At 49.2% G+C, this 17,604-nt stretch overlaps 1 protein-coding gene across 8 annotated transcripts in view; it reads left to right on the top strand.

The window, feature by feature from the left end:
* Nucleotides 1–17,604, top strand: part of ADAMTS14 (ADAM metallopeptidase with thrombospondin type 1 motif 14) — a 74,265-nt gene that overhangs the window by 53,865 nt on the left and 2,796 nt on the right. For 5 of the 8 annotated variants that reach the window (XM_016121067.2, XM_016121065.2, XM_036222840.1 and 2 more), the window contains 10 exons: nucleotides 1,699–1,874; nucleotides 3,183–3,316; nucleotides 3,698–3,821; nucleotides 4,810–4,890; nucleotides 8,699–8,862; nucleotides 10,354–10,522; nucleotides 11,014–11,146; nucleotides 12,776–12,983; nucleotides 15,704–15,833; nucleotides 15,968–16,078. In XM_016121067.2, coding sequence (XP_015976553.2) covers nucleotides 1,699–1,874; nucleotides 3,183–3,316; nucleotides 3,698–3,821; nucleotides 4,810–4,890; nucleotides 8,699–8,862; nucleotides 10,354–10,522; nucleotides 11,014–11,146; nucleotides 12,776–12,983; nucleotides 15,704–15,833; nucleotides 15,968–16,078 — 1,430 coding nt within the window. Of the gene's footprint in view, nucleotides 1–1,698; nucleotides 1,875–3,182; nucleotides 3,317–3,697; nucleotides 3,822–4,809; nucleotides 4,891–8,698; nucleotides 8,863–10,353; nucleotides 10,523–11,013; nucleotides 11,147–12,559; nucleotides 12,581–12,775; nucleotides 12,984–15,703; nucleotides 15,834–15,967; nucleotides 16,079–17,604 lie in introns of those variants that run through there. The other 3 variants (XM_036222841.1, XM_036222842.1, XM_036222843.1) reach the window with 3 other exon arrangements.

Genomic DNA, 17,604 nt, shown 5'->3' with positions numbered 1-17,604 from the left:
GGACCCAAGACTGTCAGTTTAGTAAGCCCCTCGTGACCCTGATCCTCTGGCTCAACTTTGAGAAAACACTGATCTAAATTGCTTAGTAGCCGTGTCTTGGGAGAATAAATCCCCCGAGTTTGTTTTCTACCACATGAAGCAAAACTTCCTTTAATTTTTCTTAACTTACCTTTTTCTAATATCAAACCCTGACTCGTATCCCCCTTCCAACTTTCAGCATTCTGAGGGAGCATTCTATATCTCCCTTTTTGTCCCCTCTGTGGGGACCCCCTCCCATAGTTTCAGAACTCCCGAGCACCAGCTCTGCATAGACTCCATCTTCCAGGCTGAAGCAGCTTGCTTAGAACAGCCTCATGAGAGACGGGGGCTGGCCAGGGCTGCCAGGGGTTCTGGACCTCTGCGGGGCAGTGCCTGGCCTGCCCCTCATACACTGAGAGATGGGATGATGACAACAGAGTCCTAGCATCACAGTGACTCAGTAGTGGTCACCCTCCTTCTGGCATCCGCAGGAGTAGTCCTTCATACTCTATTGTTTACCTCCAGGGTTGAGAAGCCCACTACCTTCTTGAGAGTCCTATTCCTATGTCAGATGGCTATGCTGACCTTTCACATATGAGCCAAAATGAACTGCCTTGTAACTTCTGCCTGTTGGGGGTATGAAAGGTGGGGTTAGAGAAACCGAGTGGCACCCACTCTGAATAAACCACCTTCCAGTCATGATAGATAGTTATCCCCTTGATCAGAGCTATCATTTATCGAACTTCTCTGTAATAACTTTTTTATTTTATAAAGCTTAAATGAAATAATATGTGTACTTTCAGCACCATGCCCAGCCCAGATGAAGCACTAATAAATGACAGCTGCTGTTATAATTATTACAGTATATGAAGCTCTTTCTCTGTGCCAGGTGGGATGTTAAACACTTTCCTGCATAAACCCATGTAATTCTCCCGTCACCTCAGAGCAGATTTCCTCCTGTATTAGGATACCTAACATATCAATAATCTTACCCAATCCTCTGAATTTAATGGAGAAGAGTGTACAGATTGCTTTAAAATACCTTTTCTTGTTTAGTTTTCGCAGACACACCAAGAGGTAGATAAAATAGGAGGTATTATGGTCCCTCATTTAAAGGGAAAATAAAGGCACAGCAAGACTGGGTGATTTACCCAAGATCGCACAGTCAGGACTTGGGGTTAAATTTCACCAGATCTTCTGATTCCAAATCCAAGCCTCCATTACCATCCCTTAGTTTGTTAGGATATTAAATAGAAGCAATGCAAATAGGAATAGTCGAGTCATTTGAGTGCCTGCTGTATGTCAGGCCCTGTGTAACAGTTAAATAATATAACACAAAGATGAATAAGACTGATTGCTCTTCCAGGCCAGTCATTCCCATCTTCTCCATCTCTTGCTCACCCCTCTTTCCCCTTCTCTTTCCCCCTTTTCCTCCTCTTCCCCTACACACACACACACACACACACACACTGGAGTAGGTGACTTATGCCTGAAGGGTGGAGCCAGAGGGATCCAGCAGGCTCTGAGTTCAGCAGCCCCGAAGTTGGGGTCCCTCTCTAGTTATGTTAGTGGAGCTCTTTTTAATGCTACTCTAAAAGGCTAAACTACCCCTGGTAACGTGTGGGAAATCCAGTCCTTCCCAGCCAGCAAGGTCACTGGGTTTCCCTGTGCCTGCCCCAGCCCAGCCTATGGAGGCCGCCTGTGCTCAGGGCCCATGATCCAGTACCAGGTCTGCAACACTGAGGAGTGTCCGGGGCCCTATGAGGACTTCCGGACCCAGCAGTGTGCCAAGCGCAACTCCTACTACATCCATCAGAATACCAAGCACAGCTGGATCCCCTACGAGCCTGATGATGGTGAGCAGGCCCTGCTCCCCCTCCTACCCTCCACGTCCTTGGGTATCTGCTGGGTCCATATCTTGCCAGACAGGACCTCCCTTGCCTGGGCCCACCAGTGAAGGTGGAGGGACAGTGTGGGCTCCAAAAGCGACACTGCAGTCGGCAGGCTTGCCACATATGTCCGTGCAGGACTTTGCATTGTGTACCTTGTGGGCCACCATCCTCATCAAAGCCATCAAAGTGGAATTGGAGGTCGTAGCTTCGGACTTGAATCCTGAATGCTAAGTATACCCAAAAGCCCGGCGACCGGGACAAGAGCCAGACAGTTCCTTAGAAATTTGGCCAAGAGAGGAGCTTGCTTCGAAAGCCTTGCAGAGCCAGTCAGAACCCAAGCAAGCCGCCACAGCATGGGGCAGCGAGGGGCTGTGAGGGGTGGCGTGGTCTGATGGGGTGGCTGGACTTTGGATTTTCCCAGGACTTTTAGACAAATTCCAGGAAGTTAGCTAAGCCCTAACCTCCCTTTTTCTAAGAACCACAGTGAGTGTTTATATGTTCTCTGGAACCTCCTTTTGAGGACATCAATAGCCGAGACAGAGAAGAGACCACTTAATTGTTAGGACTTGAAAGGACCCCTTTCCCTCTTTCACTGCTGTTCCATTTTACAAAACCAAATGTAGACCACTGTTGTGCCTGTCTTTCACGCAGCTTTCTAATGTTAGAAGCATGTTTAGACACTCCATCATAGGCGTGACTGGTGAACTACGTGTAGAGGTCAGAGCAGGACTCCAGCCAGATTGCCTAGGTTAGAATCCTGGCTCTCACACTTACCGTGTGGCTGCGTGGCCTTGAGCTAATACCTTAAACTCTTCCATCCTCGGTTTCCTCCTTTGTAATCTCAGAAGAAACTTCCTTGGGGGTATTGAGAGTTTTAAATGAGTTGATTCACAAAAAGCACTTAAAGTTATACATGAAGAATGTGTAAATGTTTTGGGAACATCTAGCACACAGTAAGTATTCACTGACTGTTGGCTTATTATTGTTATTATTATTTTATCACTTGATTTTTTTTTCAACTAACTTATGTGACATTTTACTGATCAATGATAATAAATAAGGAACTAAGGCCCAGAGAAGTCAGATAATTTGCCCGAGATCACATGGCTGATCAATAAGTGGCTTAGCAAAGTTAAGCCCCAGCCCCAGTGCTCCCTCTGTCCAGAGCTGGCTCCCAGCACTTTCTGCTTGGTCCACATGCTGATGTTGTCCTGGGTCGGCCCACTTTCTCCTGACCCAGCTGGGTGCTCACTGTGGTTTCCTTCCCCGTAGACACCCAGAAGTGTGAGCTGATTTGCCAGTCAGAGGACACAGGGGATGTGGTCTTCATGAACCAGGTGGTCCATGATGGGACACGATGCAGCTACCGGGATCCCTACAGCATCTGTGCCCGTGGCGAGTGTGTGGTAGGTGCCCCACTCCAGGCCACCCGCCCTCTGCCAGCCCCAGAGAACTGGAGGGCTACACTGCCTGCCTCTTCTACTCCCTATGAAGATAAGCATTGCCTCATTGTCTTCACCCATGACACCCCTATGTCCTCAACATAGCCCTGGGGTGCTGGGAAGGGGTTATCATCCAGCCGCATTCGAAAGGAGGAGTGGCCAGTTTAAGACCTTGCCCATGTCACATGTGAGTTTGTGGCAGAGCCCTGTCCAGGAAGGCCTCTTAATCCAGGGTCCCCTGGTGTCTGGGGCCTGGGGACCAGGGAGGGAGCCACAGGCTGCTGACCCCAGGGTGGCGATAGAGGCTTGGTAACCTCCCACTGACACCACCACCTTTGGCCTCAGCCCGTCGGCTGTGACAAGGAGGTGGGGTCCATGAAGGCAGATGACAAATGCGGGGTCTGTGGCGGTGACAACTCCCACTGCAGAACTGTGAAGGGGACGCTGGGCAAGGCCTCCAAACAAGCAGGTGAGCAGGCTGGGGCCGAAGGGATGACCAGGATTGACTGGGATTCTGGCCCAGCCAGGGTTCCTAGATCCTTCAGGTAGGACCTTCTTCTTTGAGCTGGGCCACAGTTCACAGTGGGGAGAAGGAGCCTTAGAAGCTGTCTCCAGACTTTCCCAGGCTTCCCAGGGCTGATAAACCAGAAGCTATACCTGGTCACCTCATTTTCTAGGTGATCTGCTACCTGGGTTTAGGGCCAGAAGCATTTTTCTGCTAGGCAATGTGTTGTGATAGGAGCTCAGCTATCTCTTTGGCTCTGGAGCTGTTGGTGGGAGCAAGGATTCAGACAGGTCTGAAAGTGTGGTTTGGATGGAACTGGCGATGTTCTTTTCCTTTCTTGTCTCACTTAAAAACAGAAAAACCCTGTGATGCCTCTTGCTTTGAATTCCTGGTACCTTTGAGTTCCTTGACTTCCCTCCCCACCTCCAATTTGGCCAAACTTGCTATTAAAAAGGCTAAATATTAGTCCTTTACACTGTAGTATGAACTAGATCCATTTCCCTTTTGAGGATGTTGCAGCTTTGTCTTGCCTCTTCTTAAAGTGGGGAGATTGGTAGCTCTGAGAAAGGTTTGTTTCCAGGCCTCAGATCGAGAGGACTATGGGGGCCCAGGGCAGCCACGTGGATCTTCATGGCCTACTAAATCCCTATAATGGCTTAAGTTGAGAGAAGAAAGGAAGGAGGGAAAGTCAGGAAAGAAGAAGAGGGTCAAGAAAGTGGGAAATCATAGCTGCTAACACACAGCGAGCACCCCTTAGAGTTCATAGAGCATTTTTAGCTACAGCAGCTCATTTGATCCTCTCAGCACCTTGTGGGGAAGGGCCCATGCCTGTTCTACAGATCAGGAAACTGAGATTCCTGGGTACATGCAGGGATGAAGAGAAGTGGGGACTGCTGGGTACTGGGGCCACCAGCTCACGGTGCTTATAGCTTTTCTGGATTCTCTGTGGCAGGAGCTCTCAAACTGGTACAGATCCCAGCAGGTGCCAGACACATCCAGATTGAGGAGCTGGAGAAGACCTCCCACCACATTGGTGAGTTCCAGGGTCCTGGGAGAGGGGCAGCCAGGCCCTGGGACCTGCCCACAGGTTCGAGGGATCTGGGAGAGCAGAGGAGAGGATTCAAATGCAGGGAGGATTTCACAAATTTGAATAAAGAGAACCCTTTTTTATTTTTATTTTTTCTGTGGTTCAGCAGTTTGGGCAGGGCTTAGTTGGTTGCTACTTCTATCTGATTGCCTGGACTCACTCATGCAAATATAGTCATCTGGTGGGTCTGTAGCGACCTGGTTGGTGCTGGCTGTCTGCTGAGGTCACAGGGGGGCCCAGGGCAGCCTAGCCCACCCAGGGTTATACATGCGGTGTCTGTCACATGGGTCTCAGGAGAGGCAAGAGCAGGCAGTCCGAGTGTTCAAGAACTTTTCAAGTCTCTGCTTATGTCATGCTTTTTAATGTCCCATTGGCTCCAGCATGTCTTGTGGCCAAACCCAGACTCATGGGGTAGAAACAGATCATCTCTTGATGTGAAACAGTGCAAAGGGGCGTGCATACAGAAATAGGATGAATATGTAGCCATTTTTGCAGTCTACCACATGGACCCTTCAGTTATTCTCATCATAAAGACAAACATATGGTCACTATACTAGATGTCTACCCTTTATACTTATAACCATTATACAACTGTATAGCCAAGACAGATGAAAATATCGATTTATTTGGCTTCCAAATAAATCAATAAAATTCAAACAAGAACGTTAGTGTAATGAAAGAGATTTTTTTGTTGGTTGTTTGTTTTGTTTTTGCTGCAACTAAGTTGGCAGTCAAAAAATGAACGTGTCCAGAAGAGGCAAATCCATAGAGATAGAAGATAGATTAGTGGTTTTCGGGGGCTGGGGGGAGGGGGTAATGGGGAGTGACTGCTAATGAGTCTCAGATTTCTTTTGGGGATGATGAAAATGTTCTGGAATTAGATAGTGGTGATGATTGCACAACCACATGAATATACTAAAAGTCACTGAATCGCACAATCTAAAAGGGTGGATTGTATGGTATGTGAATTATATCTGAATTTAAAAAACAGAAACATCGTTTAGAGCAGGGGCCTGGCAGACAAGTGGGCAGCAGGCTGTTGCTTGCTCTTTGGGCAGCAGACGGGTTCTCCCATACTCGTCTGTGTCCATACCCCTTACGGAGAGCACATGGGCTACAGGGTCACCCAGCCTTGGCATGTCGCAGAGGTCCCTCCTGCCAGTTATGCTCACAAAGTCACAACTGATTAGCATTGACTTGTCATGAATATGAACACAAAATATATTATTTCTGGCCAGGTTTATATATCACAAAAATGCTGACATTTGTATTTTAAGATTATCGTCAAAATAATACAAACATTTTTTAAAAGTCTCCTGCAGAACTCGTCCCCCCTGGAAAATGCATCTACATTAGCACAGCTGTCATTGGCCTGGAAGGCACCTGAGAGAGTGTAGTCCGAGCAGCCAATGAGCACAGGGAAACAGAGGCCCAAAGTAGCTTATGTGCCCTGATTCACCTATGGGGTGAGCCAGGTTGGGCCAGGGTCTTCTGTCTTCTGCCCCCTGCTCTTGTCAGCCACACCTTACTGCACGGGGAGTGTAAGTGTGGAGGGCTTTGGCTCGGCCAGCTCCCTGCCTACTTGCCAATTTGGCTGTGGGGAATTGTGCCAGAACAAGGACCAGGGGAGAGGTGGCGGCAAGAAGAGAAAGGTCATTTACTCCAAGAAGAGGATGGAGCTCACGGGCTATTACTATACCCTAAGGATGATTCCATAATATCAGCAGTCCCTGGGCTTTCTTGCCAGCTTCCTCTATCTCCCTATTTCTGGAAGTCTAATGCCTTGATCTTCTGCAGGTAGGGAGTGATCCAGGTAACTTCCGTAGAGGTCAGTCAGAGACTCCTAGCACCTGGGGTAGATTCAGTGCAGGCACACTTGCCTGTGTGCTTATTGGGTGAGTTCCCTGAAGGGTTGAAACTGCAGGAGCCGGGACGGGGAGGGGAGTGGAACTGGACATTGGCGCAGGTCATACGATCGTACATGTGTGAGGTACACGGCGGGCCCTTGGTAAAAATGTGTGGACTATGTATGTGTGAGTGTGTATGTGTGTGCGTGTGCCTGATGTGTGTTCTTTGGGGAAGCCCAGACAGGTGTCAGTTTTCGCAATGAAGGCCAAGGCCTTGTCAAAATTTGTTAGACTCTTGGAATTTGGGGACATCAGCTCTTTAAAAGGAAGAGAAGTCACGCTGTTAATATCTACCATGTATGCTAGGCCTTGAGTTGATGCTTTTCATATATTATCTCATTTAAGCCTCATGAAGGCTGTTATATCCCATTTTGTAGTAGAGGAAAGAGACTCCAAGAGGTTAAGATAGTTGTCTAAGGTACAGAGTGGGTCAGTGGTAGGGCCAGGACTCAGAGCTAGGCCTGGATGGTAGAGTCCATGCTGAGTCCAGCCCACCACCCCTCTGAATGAGGGGCGTACAGCAGGGGGTGGGGACGGCGGCTGCTGTGAGATGTGGGAACAGACAAGGGCAGTTGGAAGATTGAGGCTGGGCCTGCCCGAGGAGCTGCCCAGCTCAGACCCCAGAGGGTCTAGTGATTGGAGGGCTAAGAGATATCAGAGATAAGGGGGCATCTCTCCTCCTCCCCCCCAGCCGGGATGCTGGTCCTCCAGAGATTGGGCCAACAGCCTACTGTGTGCACCCTGCCCTTCTTGGAGCCTCTGATTCCACATCTGAATTAATAATAGTGTCAACTTCAGGATGTGTGAGGATTCTGCTGAGCCAGTTAGCAGGGTGACCAGTGTGTGGTTAGTGCCTGGATTGTTAGCTCTTGTATTATAATTATACTCCATGGTTTTAATCTGAACCAGGAGGGGCCGCTCCAGGGCTCTGGAGCCTTTCCCTGCCCCCACCTGGCTGAGGGGCTTGGGGCCCAGGCTACAGCCCTAACTTGCTGCTTTCAGGGCAGCTGGGTCAGCAACTCAGGCCTTTGCCAGGGTGTCTGCACCTACACACCTCCCACCCAGTACCTTTTAGTTACTCACTGACTGGGATTTTAAGGGGTAGAAATTTACAGATATTGAAAAAGCTCCCACTCCGTGCCAGGCTCTGGGCTGGGCCAAGAACACCGAAAAGGAGATGAGCTGACAGGCTGTGGGAGAGACAGGACATTTATAATCTCAACAGTGCTAAAAGTCAGGCACTTTTCTGATGATAGTAATAGTGTTTACCATGTGTTAAGTACCTACTGCATACCGGGTACCTAGTACTTTTCATACATGAACTCCTTTAGTTGTCGCAAGAGCCCCTGGGGTTGTACTCAAAGGGCAGCAGCCCTAAGAGCTAGGCATAATTATTCCCATTTTACAACTGGTGAAACTGAGGCAGCACAGGAAGACTAAAGTGCTTCCCTGTGATCAATCTGACTTCAGAACCTGTATGCTTAACTTCTGTGCTCTGCTATAGAAGTTTTAGGGCGGGTAAATCCCTGAGGGCTGGGCAATCAAAAAGCTTCCTGGAGGAGGAGAGAATTGTGCTGAGCCTTAAATATAGGTGGCTATTAATCGGGCAGGAAGAAGGGAAGACAGTGAGGGTGGGAGGAATGGTATGCACCAGGGTCCAGAGGTAGGGACACTGTGTGGAGGCAGTGTGGTGGCCTGTCTGTCTGGGGGAAGGCTCAGGGGAAGGAGTGACAGGTAGACGGGGTCCTGCAGAACCCACTGGGAAGGCCTAGAAATCCCTGAGGAGATCTGGCCCTTGCTCCTGTGGAGGGGAACTGAAATCTGTGTGCCTCTTTTTCCCTGACCAGTGGTGAAGAACCAGGTCACAGGCAGCTTCATCCTCAACCCCAAAGGCAAGGAAGTTACAAGCCGAACCTTTGCCGCAGTAGGTCTGGAGTGGGAGTATGTGGTGGAGGATGCCAAGGAAAGCCTCAAGACCAGCGGGCCCCTGCCCGAAGCCATCGCCGTCCTGGTGAGCGCCAGCCCTGTACTCTGGTTCCTGTTCACCCTCGCCCCCAGCCCTGGCCCAGTCTCCCTAGCTCACTGACTCTGCTGTCACACACAAGCCTGGTGGAAATTCTTCTGTTCCATTGTCTTCAGGAGCCTGGGCAAGGCCAAGGTGGCCTCCATCCCAGGCCAGCTCCTCATTTGTGCTTAAAGGCTGGCAGGATGGCAAGTGAAGGAGGAAAAAGAAACAGTTGTCTCATTCTCAGACTAGAGACGCCATGCACAGGGAGTGTGTTCTCTTTAATGTAGGGTCACAAATGGGGCCTGGAAGGAACGGGAGGGACCAGGGTTCGTTTCCTGTGTTGTCCTGGCATGGTCCAGAATCAGCATGCATTATGGCACTGCCAAAAGTGAGTTGGAGACTGACCCAGTGTTGCCGTCTGGCACTGCTGGCTTTCTGAGAGGGGTACAGGGCCACTGTCAGGGCTGGGGCCCACCTCTACACAACCCCTCTTCCTAGACCATAGACCAGGCATTATGGAGCAGGGATTGTTAACCCAGGAGACTAGACCAGTAGGGGCTCAGTCTGCAGGGCCCTTGGTACCAGCTGGTGTAGGGGACCTTGGACAGGCTTTGTTCCTGGTGCTACCTTCTCTAGTTGGGGAGGTTCTGGAGGGCAGGGTCTGAGGCTTATTGGTGTCAGTATGTTCATTCAATCCAACGTGTATTTTCTATGCACCCTATACTTATTAACCGTGCATACCTCTATGGCCAGTTGATTTTCAATAAGGACACCAAGATTATTCAATGGGGAAAGAATAATCTTTTAAACAAATGGTGCTGGGACAATTGGATATCCACATGTGAAAGGGTGAAGTTGGACCCCTACCTGACATCATATACAAAAATTAGCTCAAAATAGATCAAAGACCTAAACATAAGAGCTCAAATCATAGGACTTTTAGAGAAAATAGGGGTAAATCTTTTGACATTGCATTCTTAGATACGATACCAAAAGCATGAGCAACCAAAGAAAAAATAGATAAATTGGTCTTTGTGGAAATTGAAAACCTTTATACATCAAAGGACATTGTCAAGAAAGTGAGAAGCAAGCTATAGAATGGGAGAAAATATTCATAATCATGTATCTGGTAAGAGTCTAGTATCCAGTCTATAATTTATTGACTTTCTCTAGAGTCAGGCAGTGTGGATGCTCTAGTGAGCAGGACAGACAAACAGACATCATTCTTGCCCTTCCTAGAGCCTGGGTCGGTGGGAGGGGAAAGCACATAGGCCGTGCTTGGGCCTGGCACACAGAAGATGCTTAGCCTGAGTTTGCCTCGTGGCCGCTGGTCTGAATGGCCTCCCCAGGCCATGCTTGGTGCTGTCCTCCTGGCTTTCGCCAGTTCTGCTTCTGACCCTGCATCCTTCCCTTTGACCCCTCTACCATGTCCCCCCATGCTGGCCTTGTTTCTTTGCTTTCTAGTCTTCTACCATTTCCTCCATCTTCCCTCAGGTGCTCCCCCCGGCTGAGGGAGGTCCCCGCAGCAGCCTGGCCTACAAATATGTCATCCATGAGGACATGCTCCCCCTTATTGGGAGCAACAATGTGCTCCTGGAGGAGACAGACACCTATGAGTGGGCACTCAAGAGCTGGGCCCCCTGCACCAAGGCCTGTGGAGGAGGTACTGGCCCACCCAGGCCCAGCTGCCCCAGACATCCAGCTGCCTGTAGGGGCAGTCCAGGGTCCCTCAGAAGGAGAGGAACAGGAGTGGCCAGAGGACTGACATTGTCACCATTTAACATGTCCCTAGCTCATGTCTCAGTTTCTCCTTGAAGATATCTGGAGTGTGGAAACCTGTCTGGGCAGGGCCTTTGGGATGGGCCTGGGGTGCTAGAGCACTATCTGGGACAGGGCCTTTTCACTGTAAAAGCTCAACAGCTGTGAGGAAAGGCAGCCAGCCAGAGTAATGTCCCCACCTGCGCTACACCTGGGACCTGTGAGACAGGCCGATCAAGGAAGTCTTCCTCAGAAAGTGATGTGGGCAGGAGGGTGCAAAGGCCCAGGGTGGATGGGATTGGTCCTCCGGGCTCTCTATAGCATACTGTTCCCAGGCTCCCGTCAGGCAGTGGGGGCCTGGCAGGACCAGGCTTATCGCAGCCTGCCCCCCCACAGGTATCCAGTTCACTAAATATGGCTGTCGGCGCCGACGAGACCACCACATGGTACAGCGGCACCTGTGTGACCACAAGAAGAGGCCCAAGCCCATCCGTCGACGCTGCAACCGGCACCAGTGCCCCCAGCCAGAGTGAGTGCCTGGGGGAGGAACGAGGCACCTGATCTCGTACCCGGGCTGTTGCAGACATGGTGCTGAGACCTTCTCTCAGCCCTGGCCCCATAGGAGGGCCTGTGGAACCTGCTTCCTTCAGCTCTGCAGCCTAGAGACATAGCCCCTGCAGGTAGGGCTCCTTGAGCAGCGAGCAGCCCACACCAGGCTCTGCCCACGGCCAGTGCTGCCCTCCTGTCCATGCATCTCCTCTGGGTTTCTGGACGAACTTCCACTCTCAGAGGGAAGATGCTGCCTTTATCACTCCTAGCATTCTTTTACTGATAGGGAAACCGAGGCCCAATTTGGAGACAGAGCTTTGCCTCAGTGATCTGCTGGATCCTGGAGGTGAAGCGGATATCAGTACTTCCAGCCTCCAGGCCCCAGGCCAAGACACTCTCCACCAGCTCTTCTCAACCTGATCCTCTGGGCTACAGACTCAGCCTGCCCTACTAGTTCCACGCTCATGTTCTTAGGGTTATTTGGAGGGGGCTTTAGGGAGTGGAAAGAGCTGTGACTGTGGAAGATTCAAGGTAAGGCCTCTGAGCCTGTCACTGAGCCAACCCAGCACTTCCTCAGCTCTCAGGCAGGGCGGAGGGTAGCTGGCCAGTAGGAAACTGCAGACAGCCAGATCATCCTCCTGCCTCCCCAGGAGTCTTCCCGGGGTGGGGTGGTGGGTGTCAACTGGACTCACTGACCCACAGCATCTCCTGCTTCCTCAGGCTGGGGAGCTCCAGGGCCAGGGCTAACGTTGGTGACCAGCGCTAGAGCCCATCACACCCTCCCTGTGCCCTGCCCGGGCCATGATGCCCAGCCCCTCGGCCCTCCATGCTTCCCTTTGATGTCTTACTGCACACTGTTATTCAGGCCACTTTCCCTGCAAATGTCTGTGATCTCAGAGCATGCAAGACTAACAGGTTACCCAGCCCAGCTTACCTGTAAAATTGCCCTGTGAAGTTTTGGGGCTTTTTGGTTTTGATTTTTAAAGGAAGGGGTTGGCCAAAGAGCCCTGGTTTACCACCAGCTTAGCTGATGAGTTCTGAAGCTGTGCAGGCATTGAGAGTGTTAGTAATAGTGCCTGCATTTATTACATGCCTACTTCATGCCATGTACTCTCCCAAGTGCTTTATGTATCTATCTCAAGTCCTTTAATTGTCCCAAGAGCCCCATGGGAGGGCGTTCTACTCTACAGCCATGGCTCTCATCTGTTTTGCGCATGACCTTTTCTCAGTACCTAAGACGGTGCCTGCACGCTGTAGACACTTAAATAAATATTTATGAGGTATCAAAAGATTCCTGATGTAAAGATGGGGTAACAGGCTTAGAGGGGTTAATGGCTTGCCCAAGGATATACAGGATGCCAGGATTTAAATATACATTATACCCATTTTTCAGATGAAGAGACAGAGGAGAAATTAAGTGACTACCCTGAGCCACACAGTCTGGCAGCTGCAGAGCTTGGTGGACAGTTGTCTTGGCCCCCAAGCATTCTGAAGCCCAAATCCACTCTTTGGCTCCTGCCTGCAGCAGTTCAGAGGGTGGGAACGACTCTGGGAGGAATTGTCTCCACAGTCCCACCTCCCTTCCACCTTCTGCTCTGTCTGTCTCCAGGTGGGTGATGGAGGAGTGGGGCACCTGCAGCCGGAGCTGTGGGAAGCTGGGGGTGCAGACTCGGGGGGTACAGTGCCTGCTGTCCCTCTCCAATGGGACCTACAAGGCCATGCCAGCCAAGGCCTGCCCCGGGGACCGACCCGAGGCCCGGCGGCCCTGCCTCCGAGTGCCCTGCCCAGCCCAGTGGCGGACAGGAGCCTGGTCTCAGGTGAGTTGTCTTCAGAGGGTGGGAGGGACTGGGCCAATGGGACACCTTCTCTGGAGAGTCAGATGGGTGGGTCTGGTTAGTGGAACTGCTGAGAGACCCTCTGGTGCTCCCTGCAGGCAGTTTCTGGCTAACTTTTTCTCCCCTTACCTGATCCGTTTTTTCTCAAGTTATGTGGAACAACTCCCACACTGGTCCATGGCCCTGGGCTAGGCCCTTACATTGATTTACCATCTGCCTTGACTTTCATGCAGTGCAAGGAGACATGGGCTAATATCCCCATGTTACAGATGAGCAAATTGAAGCACATTCTTGCACTCAAGAACTATTTACTGAGTGCCAGATACATGCCAGGCACACTGAACTAGGAATGCTAGGAATCCAGCATCAGCCAGACAGATCTGGTTCTTGTGCTTATAGAACTTACAGTCCAGTGAGAAAGACATAAAGGACAAGTAAACCAATATCAAAAGCATTTACAAGTTGCAATTGGAATTATGCAGGAAGTGAATGGATTAATGTATCAGAAAGGGCCTCTCTGAGGAGGTGACATTTGAGCTGAGACTTGAGGGGTGGGCCACAAGAAGCCCCTGGGGCAGGAACAACCTTGTCATGTTCCAGAAACCAAAAGGATCGTGGGCCTGAAGCTTAACAAAAGGGGCAAGGGCTGCAGGAAGACACTGGAGAGGATGGTTTTATGGGGAGTTAGAACATATTTTCAGAGCAATGGGAAACTGTTGAAGGGTTTTAGTGTGGGTATTACAAGCTATGATTTCAGGTATAAAGGCTCACTCTGGCATCTCGATAGAAAGTTCGTTGTTGGGAGGCCAGGGTAGAAAAAAGGAAACAGTAAGAAGGCTGTAGAGTAGTTCAGGTGCTCGTGGCTAGGCCCTAGGGGTGGCCACACTGACATTTTTCGATGTCCTGGGTTTTCTGTTAAAATTAATTTCATATGAACCTTGAAGACATTATGCTAAATGAAATAAGCCAGACATAAAATGACAAATACTGTATGATTCCACTTTCATGAGGCACCTAGAGTAGTCGAATTCAGTAAATAAAACAGAAGGTAGAAGGGTGGTTTCCAGGGGTTGAAGGGAGGGAGGAATAGGGTATTCATGTTTAATGAGGACAGAATGTCAGTTTGGGAAGATGAAAAGAGTTCTAGAGATGGATAGTGGTGACAGTTGTACAATAGTGCGAATATACTTAATGCCATTGAACTATACACCTAAAATGGTTAAAATGGTAAATTTCATGTATGTTAAAAATTAAACACACCACAATTAAAAACATCTCATTTGATCAGGGAAATAAGCCCAATGATTCTCATCACAATAGCAAAATATTCACTTATAAGAGATTGGACAAAAAAATCATGCAATAAAATATTATATATCAAGAAAAATGAATAAACTTGAACTGTACTTTTTAACATATATGAAGCCTCATAAAAATAAATTTAGGTGAGAAAAAGCACTGAAGTAAGTAAAAAGCACTTCCAACGGGATATAATTTTTCAAAGTTTAAAAAGGTATTTACAAAATATTTGAAAATATGCCAGGACGCTGAATTTATTAAAGCTGGTGGTAATGTTTGAACAGGTTTTCATGGTCAACTTCCTCATGAGTCTATATGTTTGAAATACTGTATAAAAGAGTATTTTTAAATAACCAAAAATCCCCACAAAACTCATACAGATTTTATATTCTCCATAATGTATAGATTTACTTTTTAAAATATAAAACAGAAAGATTGCTGGTCCCACAAAGGATCCCATAGATAAATCTAACAGAAAAGTGACAGATATTAGGAGATAGTTGCCCCTTATAAGACTGGCAAGCCCTTGAGAGCTATTGTTTGTAATTATTCGTCCGGGGAGAAGTAGCCATCTTTGACCCATGGTTCTGTGTGCTCTAGACCCTTGTGTCTCCCTCGGGTTGTCGCGTGGCCAGGATGAGAAGTGGACCTCTGCTAGCTTTTCCCTATTCTACTAGGAGAGGCTGTAGTCAGTGCTTAAAACCTAGTGACCTAGTCACACAGGACAGCCTTGCTTTTACAGCAGCCCTCACCCAGCACCACCTGTTTACCAGAGGAGGAAGTGTGTGAGGTTCAGGGGATGCTGTGTGTGGCAGGCCTTGCAAGCAGTTGGCTTCTGCTCCTTGTACCACACCTTTCTTCATGAAGAGACTTTTCAACATGCCTCTGCAAGCTGAGTTTTGGTAAATTGAGGCGCAAAGTCAATGAATGTCAGAGCTAGAAGAGTCCATGGTGACCCTGTCACCCAGCTCTCCGTTTAGCAAATGCCATGATCCAAGTCCCTGCATCACGTTACCAAGATATCATCAAGTAAACGGACCTGCCCTAGGTCCCAAGAGCTGGTGGATCGTAACAGGGGAGTTTGCCATGGAGATACACAAAATATTTAAAGAGACCAGAGTGGATGCAAGCAATAGTGCTGGAATGGGGTTAACCACTTAGTATATGGTAGAAGGGTTCGTGAGGTTCTTAGCTTAGGGTGGCGGCTATTTTCCACCTGGGACAGGAGTATTTGATAACTGGTGTGCTGCCCTGGTGAGACTGGTCAAGTGGCGACTTGGCACCCCGCTTTGTACTCTTTCTGTACTGGGCATTGCCTGGATTGGAGCTCACCACCCACTTCCTCTGTCTCTCTACCTTCCCCTCTCTGGCCACTGCGGCCTGACCTGGCCCCCACATGGCAGTGCTCCGCCACCTGCGGAGAGGGCATCCAGCAGCGGCAGGTGGTGTGCCGGACCAATGCCAACAGTCTGGGGCAGTGTGAGGGGGACAAGCCAGACACCGTCCAGGTCTGCAGCCTGCCTGCCTGTGGAGGTGAGCCAGATAGAATCGGGGGGAGGGAGAACAGGCAGGCCAAGATCTTCTGGCCTAGACGTGAGACCCAGCCTGGCTTGCATTCTGGCTCCCTAGAAATCCCAAATACTAGAGCTGCTTTTCCGTGTTCATAGGAAATCTCCAGAACTCTACAGGAAGTGCTGACATCCAGGAACCTGCGACCACAGAGAGGCAGTGGATACCACATTCTGGGCCCCTACATCCCGTTAACAAGATATCATCAAGTAAGTGTATCTCTGGGCCCTACCGCCTCCCCAGACCTTTCAGTGGTCATGGTGCCACAAGTGTAGGCCATGCAGTGGAGCAGACCTAGCTTTCATTCTGTCGCTGTGATCTCAGCCTCCCAGAGCCTCAGATTCCTCATCTGTGAGGTGGGGATAATGCTTGTACTGGTCCCTGGTGCCTTATCTGCGATTCCAAAATGCTGAAAGCTGCAAGTGTTTCCCCTAATTTGGTACAGACTTATTTGGCAGCAAAATCTGACCAGAACTAATAAGAGATCAGTTATTCTGGTACAGAAACATTGCTATATTTGATTATAAGATGACATCCCAGTCTCTACTGGGGATGTTATTAATATGAATGTACCAGATATTATTTTTCTAACATCAAAAGTTCTGAATTCTGAATCATATCTGGTTCCAAGATTTTTGGATAAACACCTATAGATCTGAGCTGCCTTCATAGGGCTGTGGTGAGAATCAAATGAGATAATGCATGCAATTCTGTCCAGCCGTGAGCTAACAAAAAATAGTTATTTCTGTCTGCCTCATGATCAGGAGCCCATCAGTTCATTCTTCCATGCACCCATCTATCTGTCCATCTATCCATCCATTCATCCATCCGTCTATCCATCCATCCATCCATCCATCCATCCATCCACCCACCTACCACCCACCCATCTACCTATCCACCCACCCATCCACCTATCCATCCATCTATCCATCCACCCACCTACACACCCATCCACCCTGGACCCACACCACCCATCTATACACCCATTTATTCAGCCACCCATCTACCCACCCTTCCACCCACCCATCCACCTATCCATCCATTCATCCATCCACCTATCCACCCACCTACCCACCCACCCATCCACCTATCCACCCACCCATCCACCTATCCATCCATTCATCCATCCACCCACCCACCCACCCTTCTATTCATCTATCCATTCATCAATTGATCCACCCATCTACCTATAAATATTGACTGAGCACCTATTATGTACCAAGCTAAATGTGTATGTGCCCTTCCTAGATTCCTTTTCTCTTTCCCTTCCTCTCCTTCCCAAGGACCAGGGTCTTACAAGATGAATAGCAGAAAGATCAGAACCTAACTTGTAGTTAGAAGACCAATTAATTGGCTGTGTGATCTTGTGCAAATCCCTGAACCTCTTGAGCTCAGTGATGTCAGCTGTAAAATAAAGGAGTCTGACGGGATGTCCTCAGAGGATTTTCTAGTTCTAACTCTGCTGCTTCTTTGCTCCTGTGCTGAGGCTCAGGCTGTGCAAGTGCCTGGGTTTCCTTTCCTTTTCCTCCCAAGAGCAAAGGGTGGTGTTCTGATTCTGGTCCTAGAATTCTGGTGCCATCTAGAGGCCACGAATCTCCCACCTCCATGTTCTGTCTCCATGTGGAGTTAGCACAGAAACACAAACCATTTTTAGATGCTATATTAACCAAAGCAAACAAAACTGGTATAGTGAGCACCCCTCTAATGCCAGGAACTTTGTAAATGCTATTTATAA

Source organism: Rousettus aegyptiacus, unplaced genomic scaffold, assembly GCF_014176215.1.
Source record: "Rousettus aegyptiacus isolate mRouAeg1 unplaced genomic scaffold, mRouAeg1.p scaffold_m13_p_6, whole genome shotgun sequence".
Classification (NCBI taxonomy): domain Eukaryota; kingdom Metazoa; phylum Chordata; class Mammalia; order Chiroptera; family Pteropodidae; genus Rousettus; species Rousettus aegyptiacus.
The sequence above is the reverse complement of the archived record's forward strand: the minus strand, read 5'-3'. Positions and strand labels throughout refer to the sequence as shown.